Source organism: Hyperolius riggenbachi, chromosome 11 (genome assembly GCF_040937935.1).
Source record: "Hyperolius riggenbachi isolate aHypRig1 chromosome 11, aHypRig1.pri, whole genome shotgun sequence".
Lineage (NCBI taxonomy): Eukaryota > Metazoa > Chordata > Amphibia > Anura > Hyperoliidae > Hyperolius > Hyperolius riggenbachi.
Window position 1 is genome coordinate 105,318,896 of NC_090656.1, and position 19,484 is coordinate 105,338,379.

Genomic DNA, 19,484 nt, shown 5'->3' on the forward strand with positions numbered 1-19,484 from the left:
AGTTTTGTATCGCCTCTGTCACACTGCACAATGTGTCAGCGTGATAATGATGATGACTGCCGCATTCTGCAAAGCTGCAGTGGGGGCAGTAAAAAAACATTAAGGGCCTGTTTCCACTGGCGCTGAAACCGCGCCAAATCAGCAGAGTTTCCCCGCAGGCAAATCGCACAGGGAAACTCTGCCGTAGGGATGAATAGCGCCGCCGGCCGAATCGCTTGCGCTAGCGATTCGGCCGGCATTTCCATCTGAAGTTATGCGGGAGGCTGCAAATCCCATAGCCTTGCATGGCACGGCTGATGGGATTCGTCTGCGTACCCGCAGACCCGGAAGTGCCGCCGCACGTCTCGCTGACGCAAGACACATGCATGTTTCATATTAATACATTTGTTAATTGAGAGCAATTCTTAATTTTTGCCTTTAATTTTCATCATCGCATTTTAGATTTATAGCTATTTGTTTAGATAAATTCACATAATGCAATCAGTGTATGTTTGTAAATGGTATTGTACATTGAGAATTTAGTGCTAAGGCTCGATTTGAAAAAAAAATCGGGAATCGAAATCGCAATTTCTGACAGAAATCGTGCAATTCAATCTTTTCCTAAAATCGTTCAGGCCTAGTACATGGTCCAGTTGACAGAAGAAAGCCATTACCACGCAAATGCCACAAAGGATTCCTGCTTACAATATGCCAAACAGCACAGAGACAATCCTCAAACCTTCTGGCACAGAGTCATTTGGAGTGATGAGACTATAAAATTAAACTTTTGGGCTACAACCATAAACGCTACTTTTGAAGAGTCAACAAGGCTCATGATGAAAGGTACACCATTCCAACCGTGAAACGTGGTGTATTGCTGATGGTTTGGTGATGTGTGAGCTACAAATCACAGGAAATTTGGTGAGAATTGTTGGCAATATGAATGCTGTAATTTATCAAAAAATAGTGGCAGAAAATTTGCACTCATCAGCCTGGAAACATGACAATCATCCAAAATACAAGGCCAAGTTGACCTACCATTAACTACAGCAAAAACAAAGTGAAGGTTCTGCAGTGGCCATCTCAATCTTCTGACCTATCATTGAGCCACTCTGGGGAGACTTCAAACGTGTTATTGTTGCAAAACAGCCCAAGAATTTACAAGAACTGAAGGCCAGGAAGAATGGGCAGCTTTACCGTCTGTGCAGATAAAGAGCCTAATCCACAACTACCACAAAAGACTTCAGGACTTGGGTGTGTAAACTTTTGATCAGGGCCATTTGGGCAGTTTGTGTAGTGATTATGATTTAACCACATAACGACCGCCTAACGCCGATAGGCGGCGGCAGGTCGTTTGTGGTTTTACATGGAAACCATGTCAGTTCACGGAGGGTGTCTCCGTGAACAGCTTGTGAGCCTCCGATCGCGGCTCGCAGGCGAAATGTAAACACGTGGTGAAGAAATCCCCTGTGTTTACATCCTACGGGGCTGCTGTCGCAGCAGCGCCGTAAAGGAGATCAGCGATCCCCGGCCTCTGATTAGTTAAAGGACAACTACCGCAAAAGCTTTCACTTTTTAACACCCCCACAGTAGTTACACAAACCATACAGAAGATTCACTGTGACATTTATTTTAATATCGAATATGGCCCTTTAATTATCTACATGTCACTGTACCTTCTATGCGTCAGTCCCTGCACTAACGCTGATGGACTTCTGTAACTGTAATCCCATCATAGGGGAACCCTTGGCAAGCTGTAAATGACAAATGGTATAGTCCCTTTTTTTTTTTTTTTTTTTTTTTTACTTGGCCCCAACTGCAATAACCCGATGTAAACTCACGCTGTGACGACTGGCTGTTCTTCCAGCCCCGTACTCTATACATGCCAGCCAACCAGGGAGGCAGCTCTCAGCAGCACCGCTTTGCACTGCCCAATCATGCTGGAGCTGCTCTCCCCATCCATCCAATCACTGCTGCTCTGCCTGCTTGCAAAGACTCACAAGCGCAGAGCAGCTCTGAGTCTTGTAAAGGCTTTTGCCTTCCTCTGGAACAACTGGCATATGTGAGGGTACCAGGCGAGTGTTGTACTACCATATTTTAAAGTTGAACAGATGTCTTTCCTCATCCTAAGCAACTAATACATAATTTGAATGTGGCACCTACAGTTCTGAACATACTGTGCTGTCTTTCCCTTTATTCCTCAAAATGTGCTATACTCCCTTTACCACACTATTTGTTTTACTCAACATGTGTGCCTGAAAATGACCAAAGTGGGTGAGGATATGTTTGGGTTTTCTCTGTTGACCTAGGCAAAGCAGTGGTAAGAGCAGAAACCCCTCAGAACAACCCTTGCAACCAGATCCATTATTATAATCAGGCATGGTTACAGCACAGTTTAACACCATCCTTCCACATTTCAAGCTGTCAGCTGTGACTGATAGGGTAATATACCCAGGACCTCATCCTATGAGAAAGCAGAGCACCTCAGACATGTGGGGATGGTTTTATTCCTGCATTGTAAGCACACTTGATTGTAGTAAGGAACGATCCATTTGGAGTGTGGATACCATACTTTATCTTGGGAATAGCAGTCAGGTATATTACAAAAAGATCATGGGATTGCTTTTGACCTCCCCAATAAGCAATGTCAGCAAATAACCTACCTCCCCACATATGTAGTGACTACAGGAATGTTCAATCAGGTGTTCTGGTATGTCACAGTTATGTTGATCATGGGCAATAAAGGCAATTGGACAATGTCTGCTCTCGTATAAATTTTATGCTGTAAGCTATGCTGTATATTATACACTGCATTGGTGTAGTGCATTTTCATGCACTGTTACTATATACTCCTGTGTTGTGGCTTATAGTCTTCACTCTCACATACGCACCAGAACCATTAAGGCCCTGGCACCTAGCCCACCAGTGAACCGTCCCTTCAGTACTTGTTGTAAGGCTTATTTATTGCTGATGTCCAACTCTTCTCTACATTATCCTCCAGAATATGAATTTTCCACTACATTATCCTCCAGAATATGAATTTTCCACTACATTATCCTCCAGAATATGAACTTTCCACTACATTATCCTCCAGAATATGAACTTTCCACTACATTATCCTCCAGAATATGGATTTTCCACTACATTATCCTCCAGAATATGAATTTTCCACTACATTATCCTCCAGAATATGAATTTTCCACTACATTATCCTCTAGAATATGAATTTTCCACTACATTATCCTCTAGAATATGAATTTTCAACTACATTATGCTCCAGAATATGAATTTTCAACTACATTATGCTCCAGAACATGAATTTTCCACTACATTGTCCTCCAGAACTTGAACGTTCCACTACATTGTCCTCCGGAACTTGAACGTTCCACTACATTGTCCTCCGGAACTTGAACGTTCCACTACATTGTCCTCCGGAACTTGAACGTTCCACTACATTGTCCTCCGGAACTTGAACGTTCCACTACATTGTCCTCCGGAACTTGAACGTTCCACTACATTGTCCTCCGGAACTTGAACGTTCCACTACATTGTCCTCCGGAACTTGAACGTTCCACTACATTGTCCTCCGGAACTTGAACGTTCCACTACATTGTCCTCCGGAACTTGAACGTTCCACTACATTGTCCTCCGGAACTTGAACGTTCCACTACATTGTCCTCCGGAACTTGAACGTTCCACTACATTGTCCTCCGGAACTTGAACGTTCCACTACATTGTCCTCCGGAACTTGAACGTTCCACTACATTGTCCTCCGGAACTTGAACGTTCCACTACATTGTCCTCCGGAACTTGAACGTTCCACTACATTGTCCTCCGGAACTTGAACGTTCCACTACTTTGTCCTCCGGAACTTGAACGTTCCACTACATTGTCCTCCGGAACTTGAACGTTCCACTACATTGTCCTCCGGAACTTGAACGTTCCACTACATTGTCCTCCGGAACTTGAACGTTCCACTACATTGTCCTCCGGAACTTGAACGTTCCACTACATTGTCCTCCGGAACTTGAACGTTCCACTACATTGTCCTCCGGAACTTGAACGTTCCACTACATTGTCCTCCGGAACTTGAACGTTCCACTACATTGTCCTCCGGAACTTGAACGTTCCACTACATTGTCCTCCGGAACTTGAACGTTCCACTACATTGTCCTCCGGAACTTGAACGTTCCACTACATTGTCCTCCGGAACTTGAACGTTCCACTACATTGTCCTCCGGAACTTGAACGTTCCACTACATTGTCCTCCGGAACTTGAACGTTCCACTACATTGTCCTCCGGAACTTGAACGTTCCACTACATTGTCCTCCGGAACTTGAACGTTCCACTACATTGTCCTCCGGAACTTGAACGTTCCACTACATTGTCCTCCGGAACTTGAACGTTCCACTACATTGTCCTCCGGAACTTGAACGTTCCACCACATTGTCCTCCGGAACTTGAACGTTCCACCACATTGTCCTCCGGAACTTGAACGTTCCACCACATTGTCCTCCGGAACTTGAACGTTCCACCACATTGTCCTCCGGAACTTGAACGTTCCACCACATTGTCCTCCGGAACTTGAACGTTCCACCACATTGTCCTCCGGAACTTGAACGTTCCACCACATTGTCCTCCGGAACTTGAACGTTCCACCACATTGTCCTCCGGAACTTGAACGTTCCACCACATTGTCCTCCGGAACTTGAACGTTCCACCACATTGTCCTCCGGAACTTGAACGTTCCACCACATTGTCCTCCGGAACTTGAACGTTCCACCACATTGTCCTCCGGAACTTGAACGTTCCACCACATTGTCCTCCGGAACTTGAACTTCCCACCACATTGTCCTCCGGAACTTGAACTTCCCACCACATTGTCCTCCGGAACTTGAACTTCCCACCACATTGTCCTCCGGAACTTGAACTTCCCACCACATTGTCCTCCGGAACTTGAACTTCCCACCACATTGTCCTCCGGAACTTGAACTTCCCACCACATTGTCCTCCGGAACTTGAACTTCCCACCACATTGTCCTCCGGAACTTGAACTTCCCACCACATTGTCCTCCGGAACTTGAACTTCCCACCACATTGTCCTCCGGAACTTGAACTTCCCACCACATTGTCCTCCGGAACTTGAACTTCCCACCACATTGTCCTCCGGAACTTGAACTTCCCACCACATTGTCCTCCGGAACTTGAACTTCCCACCACATTGTCCTCCGGAACTTGAACTTCCCACCACATTGTCCTCCGGAACTTGAACTTCCCACCACATTGTCCTCCGGAACTTGAACTTCCCACCACATTGTCCTCCGGAACTTGAACTTCCCACCACATTGTCCTCCGGAACTTGAACTTCCCACCACATTGTCCTCCGGAACTTGAACTTCCCACCACATTGTCCTCCGGAACTTGAACTTCCCACCACATTGTCCTCCGGAACTTGAACTTCCCACCACATTGTCCTCCGGAACTTGAACTTCCCACCACATTGTCCTCCGGAACTTGAACTTCCCACCACATTGTCCTCCGGAACTTGAACTTCCCACCACATTGTCCTCCGGAACTTGAACTTCCCACCACATTGTCCTCCGGAACTTGAACTTCCCACCACATTGTCCTCCGGAACTTGAACTTCCCACCACATTGTCCTCCGGAACTTGAATCCTCGTCATGAACTTTTCAACATCCAGGGGGTGAGAGAAACAGGAGATTGGGAGGCAGATGTCTTTGCTTGCTGCAGAATTTGCTGCAGGCAACAAATGTTCTGCACATTATGCACTCTCTATTCGAGGGTGCAATGTACTTGTGAGCAATTTCTGTTTTAACCTTAAGGCACACCTGGAGTGAGAGGGATATGGAGGCTGTCCTAGTTATTTCCCTTTAAACAAAGCCAGTTGCGCAGCAGTTTTGCTATTAATTCTGCCATCAGTAATGTATAATGCCTGACACACATCATGCAATTTCCTGTCAGATCCAGGGCTTTGGAGTCAGAGTCGAAACTATTTTGGGTATCCAGAGTTGGAATCGGTGATTTCATAAATGTCGGAGTTGGATGATATTTGTACAAAATCCACAGCCCTGGTAAGTATTAGACTAAGGCGTCGGAGTCGAGGAGTCAGAGCAATTTTTGGGTACCCAGAATCGGAGTCGGTGGTTTCATAAACTGAGGAGCCGGAGTTGGAAGATTTTTGTACCGACTCCACAGCCCTGGTCAGATTGGCAGGTTTAATTGATAATCTCTGACAGATCCGATGAGGTTTTTGATTTGTTTTTCCGATCACTTTTCCAATCACTTCTGTACAAAATCGATTGGAAACCTGATCTAACCTATCGGAAATTATTTCGACCCTTGGATCGCATTGGAAATTGCATGGTGTGTACAAAACATTAATCATAAACCTAAAATAAGTCTGCAGCTAATCTTGTCAGATTTTTATCAGAAAAATCTGATCTGTTGCATGCTTGATCAGGGTCTATGGCTAAAGGTAGCCATACACTGGTCGATTTGCCATCAGATTCGACCAACTGACAGATCCCTATCTGATCGAATCTGATCAGAGAGGGATCGTATGGCTACCTTTACTGTACCTTTACTGTAGCGCGAACGATTGGCAGCAGATTCGATCCCAGTGATCGAATCTGCTGTCGAAACGGCGGCGAATCGGGCCAGTGTATGGCCACCTTAAACGTATTAGACACAGAAGATCAGCTGGCTGTCTAGGCAATTGGTATTTAAAGAGAACCCGAGGTGTGTTTAAAGAATGTTATCTGCATACAGAGGCTGGATCTACCTATACAGCCCAGCCTCTGTTGCTATCCCAAACCCCACTAAGGTCCCCCTGCACTCTGCAATCCCTCATAAATCACAGCCATGCTTTGAGGCTGTGTTTTACATCTGTAGTGTCAGTCTCAGCTGCTCCCCCGCCTCCTGCATAGCTCCGGTCCCTGCCCCCATCCCTTCCCTCCAATCAGCAGGGAGGGAAGGGATGCAGGCGGGGACTGGAGTTCTGCAGGAGGCGGGGAAAGCAGCAGACTGACACTATAGAGATAAACACAGCCAGCTCTGACAAGCTGTTTGTCAGCAGCGTGGCTGTGATTTATGAGGGATTGCAGAGTGCAGGGGGACCTTAGGGGGGTTTGGGATAGCAACAGAGGCTGGGCTGTATAGGCAGATCCAGCCTCTGTATGCAGATAATATTCTTCAAACCCACCTCGGGTTCTCTTTAACCTCCCTGATTGCTTCTAGATTTTAGGGTCTAAAAGCAGTGCATTTTTTGCATGCTTTTAGACCCTAAAACCGCTAAACAATACAATAAAATTTGTAAACATTTGTAAAGTGCTTTTCTCCCATAGGACTCAAAGCGCATAGTTGTTTCTCAGATCAATACAGGGTTGCAGGCTGGACTGTGTTACAGAGGCGATAGTCAGGGGTTCATATATGCCAGACTGAAAAGGTGGGTTTTCAGTTTAGACTTAAATGCTTCCAGGGATGGTGCTATCCTAATTGCGTGTGGCAGGGAGTTCCAAAGTCTAGGGGCAGCATGACAGAAGGCTCTGTCTCCAAAGGTTTTGAGGTGGACTCTGGGGTGACCAAGGTGTTACATACTTTTGATCTAAGATTGTGGCGGTGTGATGCAGTTGCAGCAAGTCCTTTAGATTTTCAGGGCCCAGATTGTGCAAGGATTTGAATGTCAGTAAGCCAATCTTAAACAAAATTCTCCATTTTATCAGTAGCCAGTGGAGTGAACACAGGGTTGGTGTTAGGTGGCAATGGCGGGGTTGGCTCGTTAACAGCATTCACTTTTAACGCCTTTAAAGGGAAGGTTCAAGCAAAATAAAAAAATGAGTTTCACTTACCTGGGGCTTCTACCAGCCCCATGCAGCCATCCTGTGCCCTCGTAGTCACTCACTGCTGCTCCAGTCCCCCGCTGGCAGCTTGCCGACCTCAGAGGTCGGCGGGCCGCATTGCATACATTTTTACGCATTCCCGCTAGTGCAGGAACATTAACACATACATTTTTACGCGTTGCTGGTTCAATGCGTACATTTTTACGCATTGAACCAGTAATGCGTAAAAATGTATGTGTTAATGTTCCTGCACTAGCGGGAATGCATAAAAATGTACGCAATGCGTCCCGCCGACCTCCGAGGTCGGCAAGCTGCCAGCGGGGGACTGGAGCAGCAGTGAGTGACTACGAGGGCACAGGATGGCTGCATGGGGCTGGTAGAAGCTCCAGGTAAGTAAAACTCATTTTTTTTTATTTTGCTTGGACATTCCCTTTAAGAAAGCCTACAGATTGAATAGATATACTCTCATTACGAGCACCAGAAGGAAAAATGACTCTACAGCTGGAAAAGCTCTGTTCTCATTCGACTATACTGGAATGGCGAACCAAATTAAAAATGTAATTACAAAAAACTGGGAGATTCTTACCCGAGATCCTCTACTTAAAATCCTTGTGAACGATGGACCTTTGTTCTCATTTAAACGGGCCCTCACAATAGGATCCCTTATTAGTAGAAGTGAGTTTCACAGCCCCAGAGAGGAAATATGGTTAAGACAATTTCGACCACAGGGCAACCATAAATGCGGCCACTGTATTTCTTGCACCCAAATGCGTATCGGCACCAATTATCAATTGGGACCACTGCGACGCTCTGTGAAATCGTTCTACACCTGCCAAACGGATTTCGTCTATACTATATGGTGCCCCTGTGGCCGTTTTTTATGTAGGAGAAAACACCAGAGCAGTCAGCAGAAGGTTTAGGGAGCACTTTAATTCTATAAAATCAGGGCACGGGTCCCCACGATTAATTAAACATATGAGAGACGTCCACCAAGGAGATAGAAAACTGATGACTTTTGCAAGTATCCTACAGGTGCCGCCCCTGTCTCGAGGAGGGGACAGGGAAAGGAAACTCAAAAGGGAAGAAGTGCTCCTTATAATATGCACGGACGCCATGGGCCCTTTGGGTCTCAATGACTACACTGATTTATCTTGTTTTTTGGATCCTTAATATATAATGGACACTTGCCCAACAGCTGTGCCCTTGATCAGATGACCCTTACCTTTGTTGTAATCCCCCCAATATGGAGCGGACCAAAGTCCACTCCATATGCTCCCTTTGGATACGTTAAAAGGAAAGCTGCATCCTTCCCTTTTACCTCTAAAAACCTATTCCCTTATTATATAAGTAAATAAACTTTTGCAGAGTAGGTCGATCCGTCCTTCCCTCCATACTCCCTAATCTCTCCAATTTTTAACTCTCATTGAGAACACACCTTATAATTAAGGTGTCTTCCTTTTTAAAGAGACACTGAAGCGAAAAAAAAATTGATGATATTATGATTTGTATGTGTAGCACAGCTAAGAAATAAAACCTTAAGATCAGATACATCAGTGTAATTGTTTCCAGTACAGGAAGAGTTGAGAAACTCCAGTTGTTATCTCTATGCAAACAAGCCATTAAGCTCTCTGACTAAGTTAGTTGTGGAGAGGGCTGTATTCTGACTTTTATTATCTCAACTGTTCCTGGACTATTTACTTTTCCTCTGCTAGAGGAGAGGTCATTAGTTCACAGACTGCTCTGAAAGACTCATTTTAAATGCTGTGTGTTGTGTGATCTGCACATATTATAGAATAATGCAATGTTAGAAAACACACTATATACCTGAAAATAAAAGTATGAGAATATTTTCTTTGTTGCTAATCTTCTAGTAATTATTCATAGTACACAACCAATTCACTATATCATATTTTTTTTTTCGCTTCAGTGTCTCTTTAAGCCCACTGTCCTTGTTTGTTCACCTTTTTTCATATAAATATTAATATTAATAATATATATTTATGCATTAGCACTTTAGCTTATATAAAAATGTGAGAAACACAATTTAACAAAAATACACACTATCACTATTTAGGCAATAATTTGCCCTTAGATTACAATTAATGTCACAATAATTTCACTGTGTATTTGGTTTTTACACTGTAATTAGATTTCTGAACACTAGATGGCGCATATCCTGCCTTACGCTCTCCTCTGCATACAATAGTATCAAACAGCCACCTAATAAGTGTGGCCTGTTCGGACATCCGTATTAAGGAAGTGCCGATGGCCAGGAAGTCCCAGCTGGTATGTATATGCGTTCCAGCATACTATTGGGAGTCTTTACAGGAAGTGGGCGGTTTCTATCGGCGCAGATACGCCGAACGCTGGCTTTAGAGTATATTTAATACCCAGCCAGCCCGCATTAGAGCCTCCGTGGAAGCGCATTGTTGCGCGAAACGGCCGTCAGGCATATAGTGCCCAGCACCCACCGCTACCCACATAGCCTTCAAGACCGGTATGTCACATGTTTGCACTAATGTATTTTTCTGCATGTCATTTTTTTGCACCATGGAATAAATGATTGACTGCAGTGCCGGCCTCCTCTCCTCTCTCTCCTTCTTCTGAAAAGTAAAGGGGATAATCTTGCGCCCTGGGGTACACCATATTTTAGTGGTACAGGGTTGGAGAGGAAGGGCCATAAGGCTACCCTTTGTGTTCTGCCAGCCAGTAAGGAGTTGAACCACCGGAGAACAATGCCATCTATGCCACAGTACTCTTGTAGCCTGTTAAGCAAGATTTCATGATCAACTGTGTCAAAAGCCTCTGAGAGGTCGAGCAAAATCAGGATGGCACATTGGCCTTTGTCTCTTGCCATGAGCAGATCATTGCAAATCTGGGTGAGGGCTGTTTCACAGCTGTGCTATTTCCTGAAGCCAGATTAACCACCCTGGCGTTCTATTAAATGCGCCAAGGTGGATGCACAGCACTATTTTTTTTTTTACTTTTCGCCGCACCGTCTTCCCATAAGGAAATCCCGTTCTGAACGGGATTTCCTTTAGGGCTTCCCCCGTCGCCATGGCGCAGATCGTGATCATCGGGAGTCCCGATCCACCCCTCAGTGCTGCCTGGCACTGATTGGCCAGGCTGTGCACGGGGTCTCGGGGGGGCCTGTAACGCGGCGGGTAGCGGCGCATTGGCGGCGATGATCAAGGTAGACACGCAGCTAGCAAAGTGCTAGTGTATTAAAAAAAATTATGAAAATCGGCCCACCAGGGCCTGAGCGGCGTCCTCCGGCGATAATGGACCAGCTGAGCTCGTCATTACCGGCAAGGAGGTTAAAGAGGGTCAAGGATGCTTTTCAATAATTTTCCCCAGAAAGGGGAGGTTTGAGACTGTAGCTATTTAGAGCGTCTGGGTCGAAGGATGGTTTCTTGAGTAGTGGCCTGACGATTGCTTCTTTCAGACAAGAGGGAAACCACCCTTCTTGTAAGGAGCTGTTGACTATTTTGTGATATGTTAGTGTAAATGGCTCAGGGCATTTCAACATGAACTTAGTGGGGCCAGGGTCCAGATCGCAGGTAGTCTGGCGAAGGTTTGAGAGGATATCCAAGATGTCTTTTTCAGTGATAACCTTGAAATCAGACCATGGTGGTAGGCTATTTTTGCATCCATTATATGGCTCTGCATAGGTTTCCGGGGCTGTAAATTGTATGGCAGACCGTATGGAGGAGACTTTGTCTGACAAGAAGTGGGCAAATTTCTCGCACAGGTCCTGTGAAGGTTTGACAAAGGATTGTCAACCATGCGGAAAAGTTGGGCAGGTCTGTTGGCTGCATTTGCAGTCTCGTGAGACAGGAAAAAGGACTTTTTTTTGTTGGTCAGCATTTGAAACAATCAGCCCTCCAGAAAGCCTGCGTTAGCCCCTGCACTTACCTCCCTAGGATCCATCGCTTCAGTTCTCCCTCCGTACTCCGGGTGGCAATGTAACCCAGTTGTAAGATTGCTGTCTGTCGTCATGGCGCCTGGAGGTGATCTCACCAGGGGGATGCACAGCCCCAGAGGACAGGAAGAAGAATGGCTGCTGGTGTTTGGATCCCCTGGGAGGTGAGTGAAAAGGTCTGTTGCGCGCTATACTCTGCATAGATCTTGTAGTGGTCACCACAAGTCTAGCTTGGGGTTACCGGTCTGAGATGTGGATTTTCAACCCCAAGCTTGAATCGGGGTTACTGCCAGGGAGGTTAAAATTAAATGAATATGTCAGCCTTCATATCCCTCTCACTTAAGGTTCTCTTAAAAGAGAACATTTAAAGATATTTTATATCTTAAAGGGAACCTAAACTGAGAAGGATATGGATTTTTCCTTTTAAAAAAATACCGGTTGCCTGACTCTCCTGCTGATCCTGTGTATCTAATACTTTCAGCCACAGCCAATGAACAAGCATGCAGATCAGGTGCTCTGACTGAAGTCAGACTGGATTAGCTGCATGCTTGTTTCAGGTCTGTGATTCAGCCACTACTGCAGCTAAAGAGATCAGCAGGACTACCAGTCAACCGGTATTGTTTAACCTATTTTGGTTCCTGGACGTAGAAACTACGCCCAGGTACCATGTGCGCTACCGCGCGCCCCCGCGGCCGATCGCGCGCGTGCATGCGCACTCCCGGCCGCGGATTCGGTAGCCAGGGAATCAATGTATCGGGCAATGGTGCCCGATCACTGATTCCTCTCCCCCGCTGAAAAAGCGACAGCTTCTCTCGGAAGCTGCGCCTTTTCTGGCCGTTCCCTCCCCGATGCGCCACTCTAAGCGTGTGTTACGCCCAGGGCCCGTTTCCACTAGAGCGAATCCGCATGCGTTGTCCGCATGCGGATTCGCATAACCAATACAAGTGGATGGCCCTGTTTCCACTTGTCAGTTTTCTTCTGCGTTTTTCTGTGCAGGATTTTTCTGCACGGTAGGGCCTGCAGAATTCGCCTGCGTGTGGAATGCAGGCGAATCGCAGGCAATGTATTTAATAGGGAAATCGCATGCGTTTTTTGCATGCGTTTTTTCCCGCGATTTCGCATTGGAAGTAATGTTAATTGACACAGGCAGTGACATGGTTAAAATTGCATATACCCTGCCTATGCGAAATCGCATGCGAAATCGCGGCAAAAAACGCATGCGGAATCGCATCCGCATGCGATTTCGTCAGCGGTGCTATGCAGCGATTCCGCACCGCACTAGTGGAAACGAGCCCTTAGAGTGACGTCATGTAAACAAACTCATGGCCGCCATCTTGTGGCCAAAAAGTAATTCTACAACTGAAAATAAAAATAAATGAAAATGAACACACATTTACATTATAACTCTATTGTTTACCCCCCACCCTCCCAAAACTACCCAAATAAAATGTTTACTATAAAAAAAAAAAACCATTACAATAAAAAAAAAAAAAAATGTAAATATTTACCTAAGGGTCTAAACTTTTTCAATATCAATGTAAAGATGAAATATTTCTATATTTTTTTTATTTTAAACTTGTAAATAGTGATAGATGCAAAATGGAAAAAATGCACTTTTATTTCCAAATAAAATATTGTCTCCATACATTGTGAAAGGGACATAATTTTAACGGTGTAATAACCGGGACATATGGGCAAATACAATACGTGAGTTTTAATTATGGAGGCATGTATTATTTTAAAACTATAATGGCTGAAAACTGAGAAATAATGAATTTTTCCATTTTTTTCTTATTCTTCCTGTTAAAATGCGTTTACAGTAAAGTGGCTCTTAGCAAAATGTACCCCCCAAAGAAAGCCTAATTGGTGGCGGAAAAAACAAGATATAGATCAGTTCATTGTGATAAGTAGTGATAAAGTTATAGGCTAATGAATGGGAGGTGAACATTTCTCACGTGAAAACCACGGAACCTGAATGGGTTAAAAGGAAACCTACATATCCCTCTCAGTTTAGTTTCCCTTTAAGAGAACATAGAGGCATGTTCTGTGCATTACATTTACAATTACATGCCTCTGTGTCTCTGTATTCCTGCTTCTAGTCCCCCCGGGGTCTGCTGTGCCCCCCTGTAAATAGCGCCAGTCTAGTGACAATCTCATTGTCGCTAGCTTTCTATTTACCTGCAGCCTGTCAATAGTTGCGCACTCCCTCGCCTCTGTACCTGCCTCCGTGAGCTTCCTCCAACCGGAAGCTAAGCCGCGACCCAGGAGGAAGTACCTCCCAGGTCGCGGTTTAGGATTGGAGGACGATTGGAGGAAGCTCACAGAGACGGTGAGACTGCAATTATTGACAGGCTACAGGTAAATAGAAGGCTAGCGACAAGGAGATTGTCGCTAGCCTGGCACTTTTTACAGGGGGGCAAAGCAGACCCCGGGGGGACTAGATGCAGCAGAGACACAAAGGCATGTAATTATGCACAGACCATTCCTCCGTGTTCTCTTAAGATATAAAGTACCAACCTCTGGTTCTCTTTAGGAGTCCATCGCTTCAAATGATGAAAAGGTAAATATCCCAAGATTTGCCTCTATGGGAGCTGAATAATTAATTATTGTTCAGCCAAGGTAGTCTGTGGGATCCTAGAATACCATACTTTTATTTTGGGTTAAAACAAGGATTAGGACTATAGATATGGATGTTTGTCTTCTTATTTTATTTTTTTACCTCCGGTTTCCTTTATGAACAATTAGGTTGTTTCAGACTGGCTGTGGACAGCTATATGCAGTCTTGTGATAGTCCCACTCATCCTTCCTGACACTGCAGCAGCCCAGTGATTATAGTCTGGAGTTACGGATATTTTCATTTTTCTTTATTCTTGTGTGCAGGGCATTTCACATCTGAAGATGACCTAAATCTACTGATAGCAAAGAACACACGGCTGGAGATATATGTGGTGACACCAGAGGGGCTGCGGCCTGTGAAAGAAGTCGGGATGTACGGCAAGATTGCAGTCATGGAGCTCTTCCGACCCAAGGTGATTTCATTCAGGTGTTAAAGCAATAAAAAAACTAAATTCTATATAGCACAAGATTTTTTGGATTTATTGAATAACACAAGATTTTCAATGAGAATTGTATTTATGTATATTTAGATTTGAACACAGTGCTCCTCCCCTTCTAGTGTGGCATATGCTGCCCACGTTATCAGCTGCTGAATAGGAATTGTCAATGAGATGTAAATCAAGTTAATAGAGGAATATTGCAAATAGTGTATGCAAATGTTTGTAGCTTATAAATTGGCCAATCAGATTCCACTTAGAGGCATTTGATTGGTTCATTTTCAAGCTGCGTAAATGTGCATACTCCTGTATGTATTCAGAATGAATTGCATCTCATTGACCATCCCTATTGCTGAGTCAAACAAAGATCACATGCATCTCCTGGCTATTAGGCTTGGTTCACACTATGCCAGATGAATAACTGATTTTTTAAATTTTGGGCATCAGTTTTTCGTCTGGTATTTCCATTAGGTATCGCGTCACCAACCCTCAGGATACCTGTTGCCGTCGCATTCGCGTTCCTCTACCCCTCAAATCCACTGTATGGGAGAAGTACAGATTGGAGCTGCATTAAGCTACCCATTGGATTGCAGCAGACCAATGGGGCTCCTCCCTCAAACCAGGGAGGATTCTCATTAGTCTGTTGCAATCCAATGGGAGGCTTGTGCTTCTGATTGGGCACGGATCTGTATATCTCCTTACAGTGGACTGAGCGGTGATGCTACTAGCAGTGGAGGAGCATAAATGTGATGGCATCGGGTGAGTTAAAACTTGCGAAACGTACGCGGTGAGCAGTCTAGACTGTTTTGTTCGGCCAATTCGGATAAGTTGTGCAGGGCCCACTTTTGTGTTGTGCTTTTCAGAATGGCCCGATGAATTCTTTCTGAACCAACTAATGTAAACAGATCCTATTGCTTTGAATAGAATCCGTTCTGATTCATTCCACTAAACAGAATGTTTTTAATGCCAATGGGAACTTGGCCTTATACCAGTAACTACTGTAGGGTTTTATGATCAGTGATGTCACTTCCTGCAGGGTAGTGACCAGGCACTATTCATATTTGAGAGATCCTGCATCCTTAGCTTTCTCAGTCCTCCCACTGCATGCATCCTAACATTTGACTGAACTCTGCTTTTTGCTTTTAACACAAGTGTCCATTGGTTGACTGGGTTAAAGAGAAAAATCCAAGTATAGGCTAGGGACCAATGTACACATTGAGGCTTTGTTCACATCTAAAATCAAAATCGCTGATGGCAGCAATTTTTCTATATTTTCTCTTTTCCTTTTTTTTTTTTTTTTTGAGCATTTTCTTTTCCCCCCCTCCCGGCACTCCACTGCGAGATACAATTTTGTGCAAAGCGCTTTTGTAAGCGCTTTTGCAGAGCGGTTCAGTTTTTTCATTTCCTGACGTCAGTCAGGAAGTGAACTCTTTGACCTGGAAAATAATAATTACAATACATTTATTCCTAAAAACGCGAACGCAATTGCCAGATTTAAAAAAAAAAATAAAAAAAATTGTGAGCATTTTTCCTATACCTTCCATTGTAGCAAAATCGCCCCCAAAAATGGTACATGCAGCGCTTTTGTGAACGGAAAGCAGACGAAACGCACTGATATGAACTATCCCATAAGGATCCATTGCACAAAATATTTCAGGGCATTTTTCAAAGTTGCCGGCGCTCAAAAAATGCGCAAAACGCCCTCGGTGTGAACAAGCCCTTATAGCAGGCTTTCTCAACCAGGGTTCCTTAAGGACTCTGCATGTTTCTTGGCATTTTCCCCCATCATGGAGGAAGTATAATACAGCACATAATAATAGGGGGTACTTTAAAAAGAAGCACTAAATTGTGGGTCAGAATAATAATGAGCACAGTATAATGAGTGTCAGTGTAATAGGAGTAAAATTAACAGCCTCACCTACTTTTAAAGACCATGCCTCCGGAAAAATAAATGTAGGGGTTCTTCGACATTAAAAAATTGTTAGCAGGGGTTCCTTGAGACCCAAAAGTTATTTGCAGGGTTCCTCCAGGGTAAAAAGTTTGAGAAAGGCTGCCTTATAGTCTAGGTGTGTCTTTGGAGCTCACTTTAATTTCCACGATGCCCTGCTCTCCCTTCCAATTGATTAGCTGCCTGTAAATCTCTGCAGTGTGTCAAGATCACTCGTAATCAAGAGCAAAGAGAACTGCTTAGACGAGAGACTGTCAAAGGTGATCTAGAGGCCTATTGTTCTGATTCAACTCCAGAAAAGAGCGAAAGTTGCAAATTTCCATTCTCATTATCCAGAATAGGGTTGCTTGTCTTTAGATACTGGGTTAGCTGAGTTGTGGAAATTGCTGCTACTTCTGTCTAATAATTGTGTGTTGTGTGGCCATGTGCAGGGAGAGAGTAAGGATCTCCTCTTCGTACTGACAGCCAAGTACAATGCCTGCATTCTGGAATACAAGCAAACGGGGGACAGCATTGACATCATCACCCGGGCTCATGGCAACGTCCAGGTGAGAAGCTGGACAACAAGTTACACTGATATTGTGTTAGTAAGCCAGCTTTCACTCTGTTTTTCTTTACTGTTTCCTGTCTGTAGGATCGCATTGGCCGTCCCTCTGAAACAGGGATCATTGGCATCATTGATCCTGACTGCCGAATGATTGGTCTGCGCCTTTACGATGGTTTATTCAAAGTTATCCCCTTGGAGAGGGATAACAAAGAGCTAAAGGCTTTTAACATCCGACTGGAGGAGCTTCATGTCATTGATGTCAAGTTCCTCTATAGCTGTCAAGCTCCCACCATTTGCTTTGTGTACCAGGACCCCCAGGGTCGTCATGTCAAAACCTATGAGGTCTCCCTAAGAGAAAAGGAGTTCAGCAAAGGTCCCTGGAAACAGGAGAATGTGGAAGCTGAAGCCTCTATGGTGATTGCAGGTAACTGAAGGAATTCACTGAGTGGTGTGTTTGAATTTAAGAACCTGTTATCCGCCACAACTTGGCCAACTGTAACCTGGACATACTAGGGTAAGCATGTGCTAAACACTGCTCTTTTACTGCGGTCTAGACTGGAACACTTGCAGTGAGAACGCAGGCGCTGGGGAGGGTGTGGTCACAAGGGGGGCAGATCAGACAATACTGCGCATGCGCAGCCTAGTATGTCCAGGTTAAAGGTTGGCGACTAGGCCAAGTCGTGGCCGATAATGGGGCATTTTGCGGCAGTTTTACTTACTTGCCACTTCTTCCGTCCCCCTCCAGTCGCCCTGTGTACTCGCAGTACTCGCGATCCTCTGGTCCTCCGCCGCGGCTACATTCCGATTTCACCTCGACTGGCCTGTTGATGGCCAACTGCTCCTGCGGGGCCCTGGCTACACGTGTCCTCGTTTATGCTATTGCCGCCTAGAGCATACTATGCAGGCGGCGTATGAGAAAATCTCTACTGCACCCTCCTGGCGATGGGAGCGTGCATGAGGACGTGTGTGACAGCGCAGTGGCCATCAACTGGCCAATTAGGGGAAATAAAACTTAGCTGTGTCGGGGAACCAGAGGATCGTGAGTACTGGCGTAGGCACAGGGCTACTGCAGGGGACTGGTAAAAAACCCCAGGTAAGTAAAACGTTTTTTTACTAGACTTTGGGTTCCCTTTTTAAAGAGACTCTGTATTAAGAAAAACATCCCCTAGGGGTACTTACCCCGGGAGGGGAAGCCTCTGGATCCTAATGAGGCTTCCTACTGTTCTCCGGTGTCCTGGAAATATCCTGCTGCAGCCCCTCTGAAGTGCGGCGATGAAAATGTTTACCTTCCACCATCCTGCGTAGGCACACTAGCCACTTTTCCCTCGGTTTAAGGTGGAAATAGCCGAACCCGATCGATCCACTTTACTGCGCAGGTGCAAGTCCTTTTGCACCTGCGAAATAGAATGGATACGATCGGGCTTGGCTATTTCCGCCTAGCCTGAACGAAGAACCTCTACTGTGCCCGCGCTGGATCCTGGAGAGGTAAATAAATCGAGCATTGTTGGGGGGGGGGGGGGTAATTCAAGGGAGCGAGGATGGATTCCCTGCAGCTACAGGGATGGGGGAAGCCTCATTGGTACACTGAGGCTTTCCCCTCCCGAGGTAAGTACACCCCAGGGTTTTGTTAAGAAAATATAGAGTCTCTTTAAGAAGAGGAAAGGCGCTAGATCCCATAAAGCAGAGTTCCCCAACCCTGTCCTCAAGGCCCACCAACTGTGCATGTTTTGCAGGAAACCACAAGAATTCACAGGTGAGGTAATTATTGCTTTAGTGCTGATTAACCACCTCTCTGAATTTCCATAAAACATGCCCCATTGGTGGGCCTTGAGGATAGGATTGGGGAACACTGCGGCATATAGCCTTCCTGGTCCTCTCTCTCTCTGTCCTTGTTTCACCATTGTTCCTCTGTTTAAAAAATTCACTTATTTGGGACTGCTTACCAAGTATCAGAAGCACTTGTGCCCCTTAGGGAATCCGATGATAGGTGCATCTGTACTGCTCATGAGTGAGTCTGGACTCGCATGTGCGCACTACAGCACTACAGATCTACTCGTCTTTGGAAGTACTCAGGGGCGTGAGTACTTCCAAAGCCTGCACAAGCAGTCCCAAAGAGTTACTCAATGTGAAGGATGAATATCTTTGATGGAGGGAAAGCGATAGAGCGAGGAGAT

General features: G+C 45.2%; 1 protein-coding gene across 1 annotated transcript in view; it reads left to right on the top strand.

Moving 5' to 3' along the window:
* DDB1 (damage specific DNA binding protein 1) overlaps nt 1-19,484 on the top strand; it is a 67,109-nt gene that overhangs the window by 6,254 nt on the left and 41,371 nt on the right. Inside the window, exons 2-4 of the mRNA XM_068260951.1 lie at nt 14,643-14,791; nt 17,195-17,311; nt 17,398-17,734. Coding sequence (XP_068117052.1) covers nt 14,643-14,791; nt 17,195-17,311; nt 17,398-17,734 — 603 coding nt within the window. The remainder of the gene's footprint in view (nt 1-14,642; nt 14,792-17,194; nt 17,312-17,397; nt 17,735-19,484) is intronic.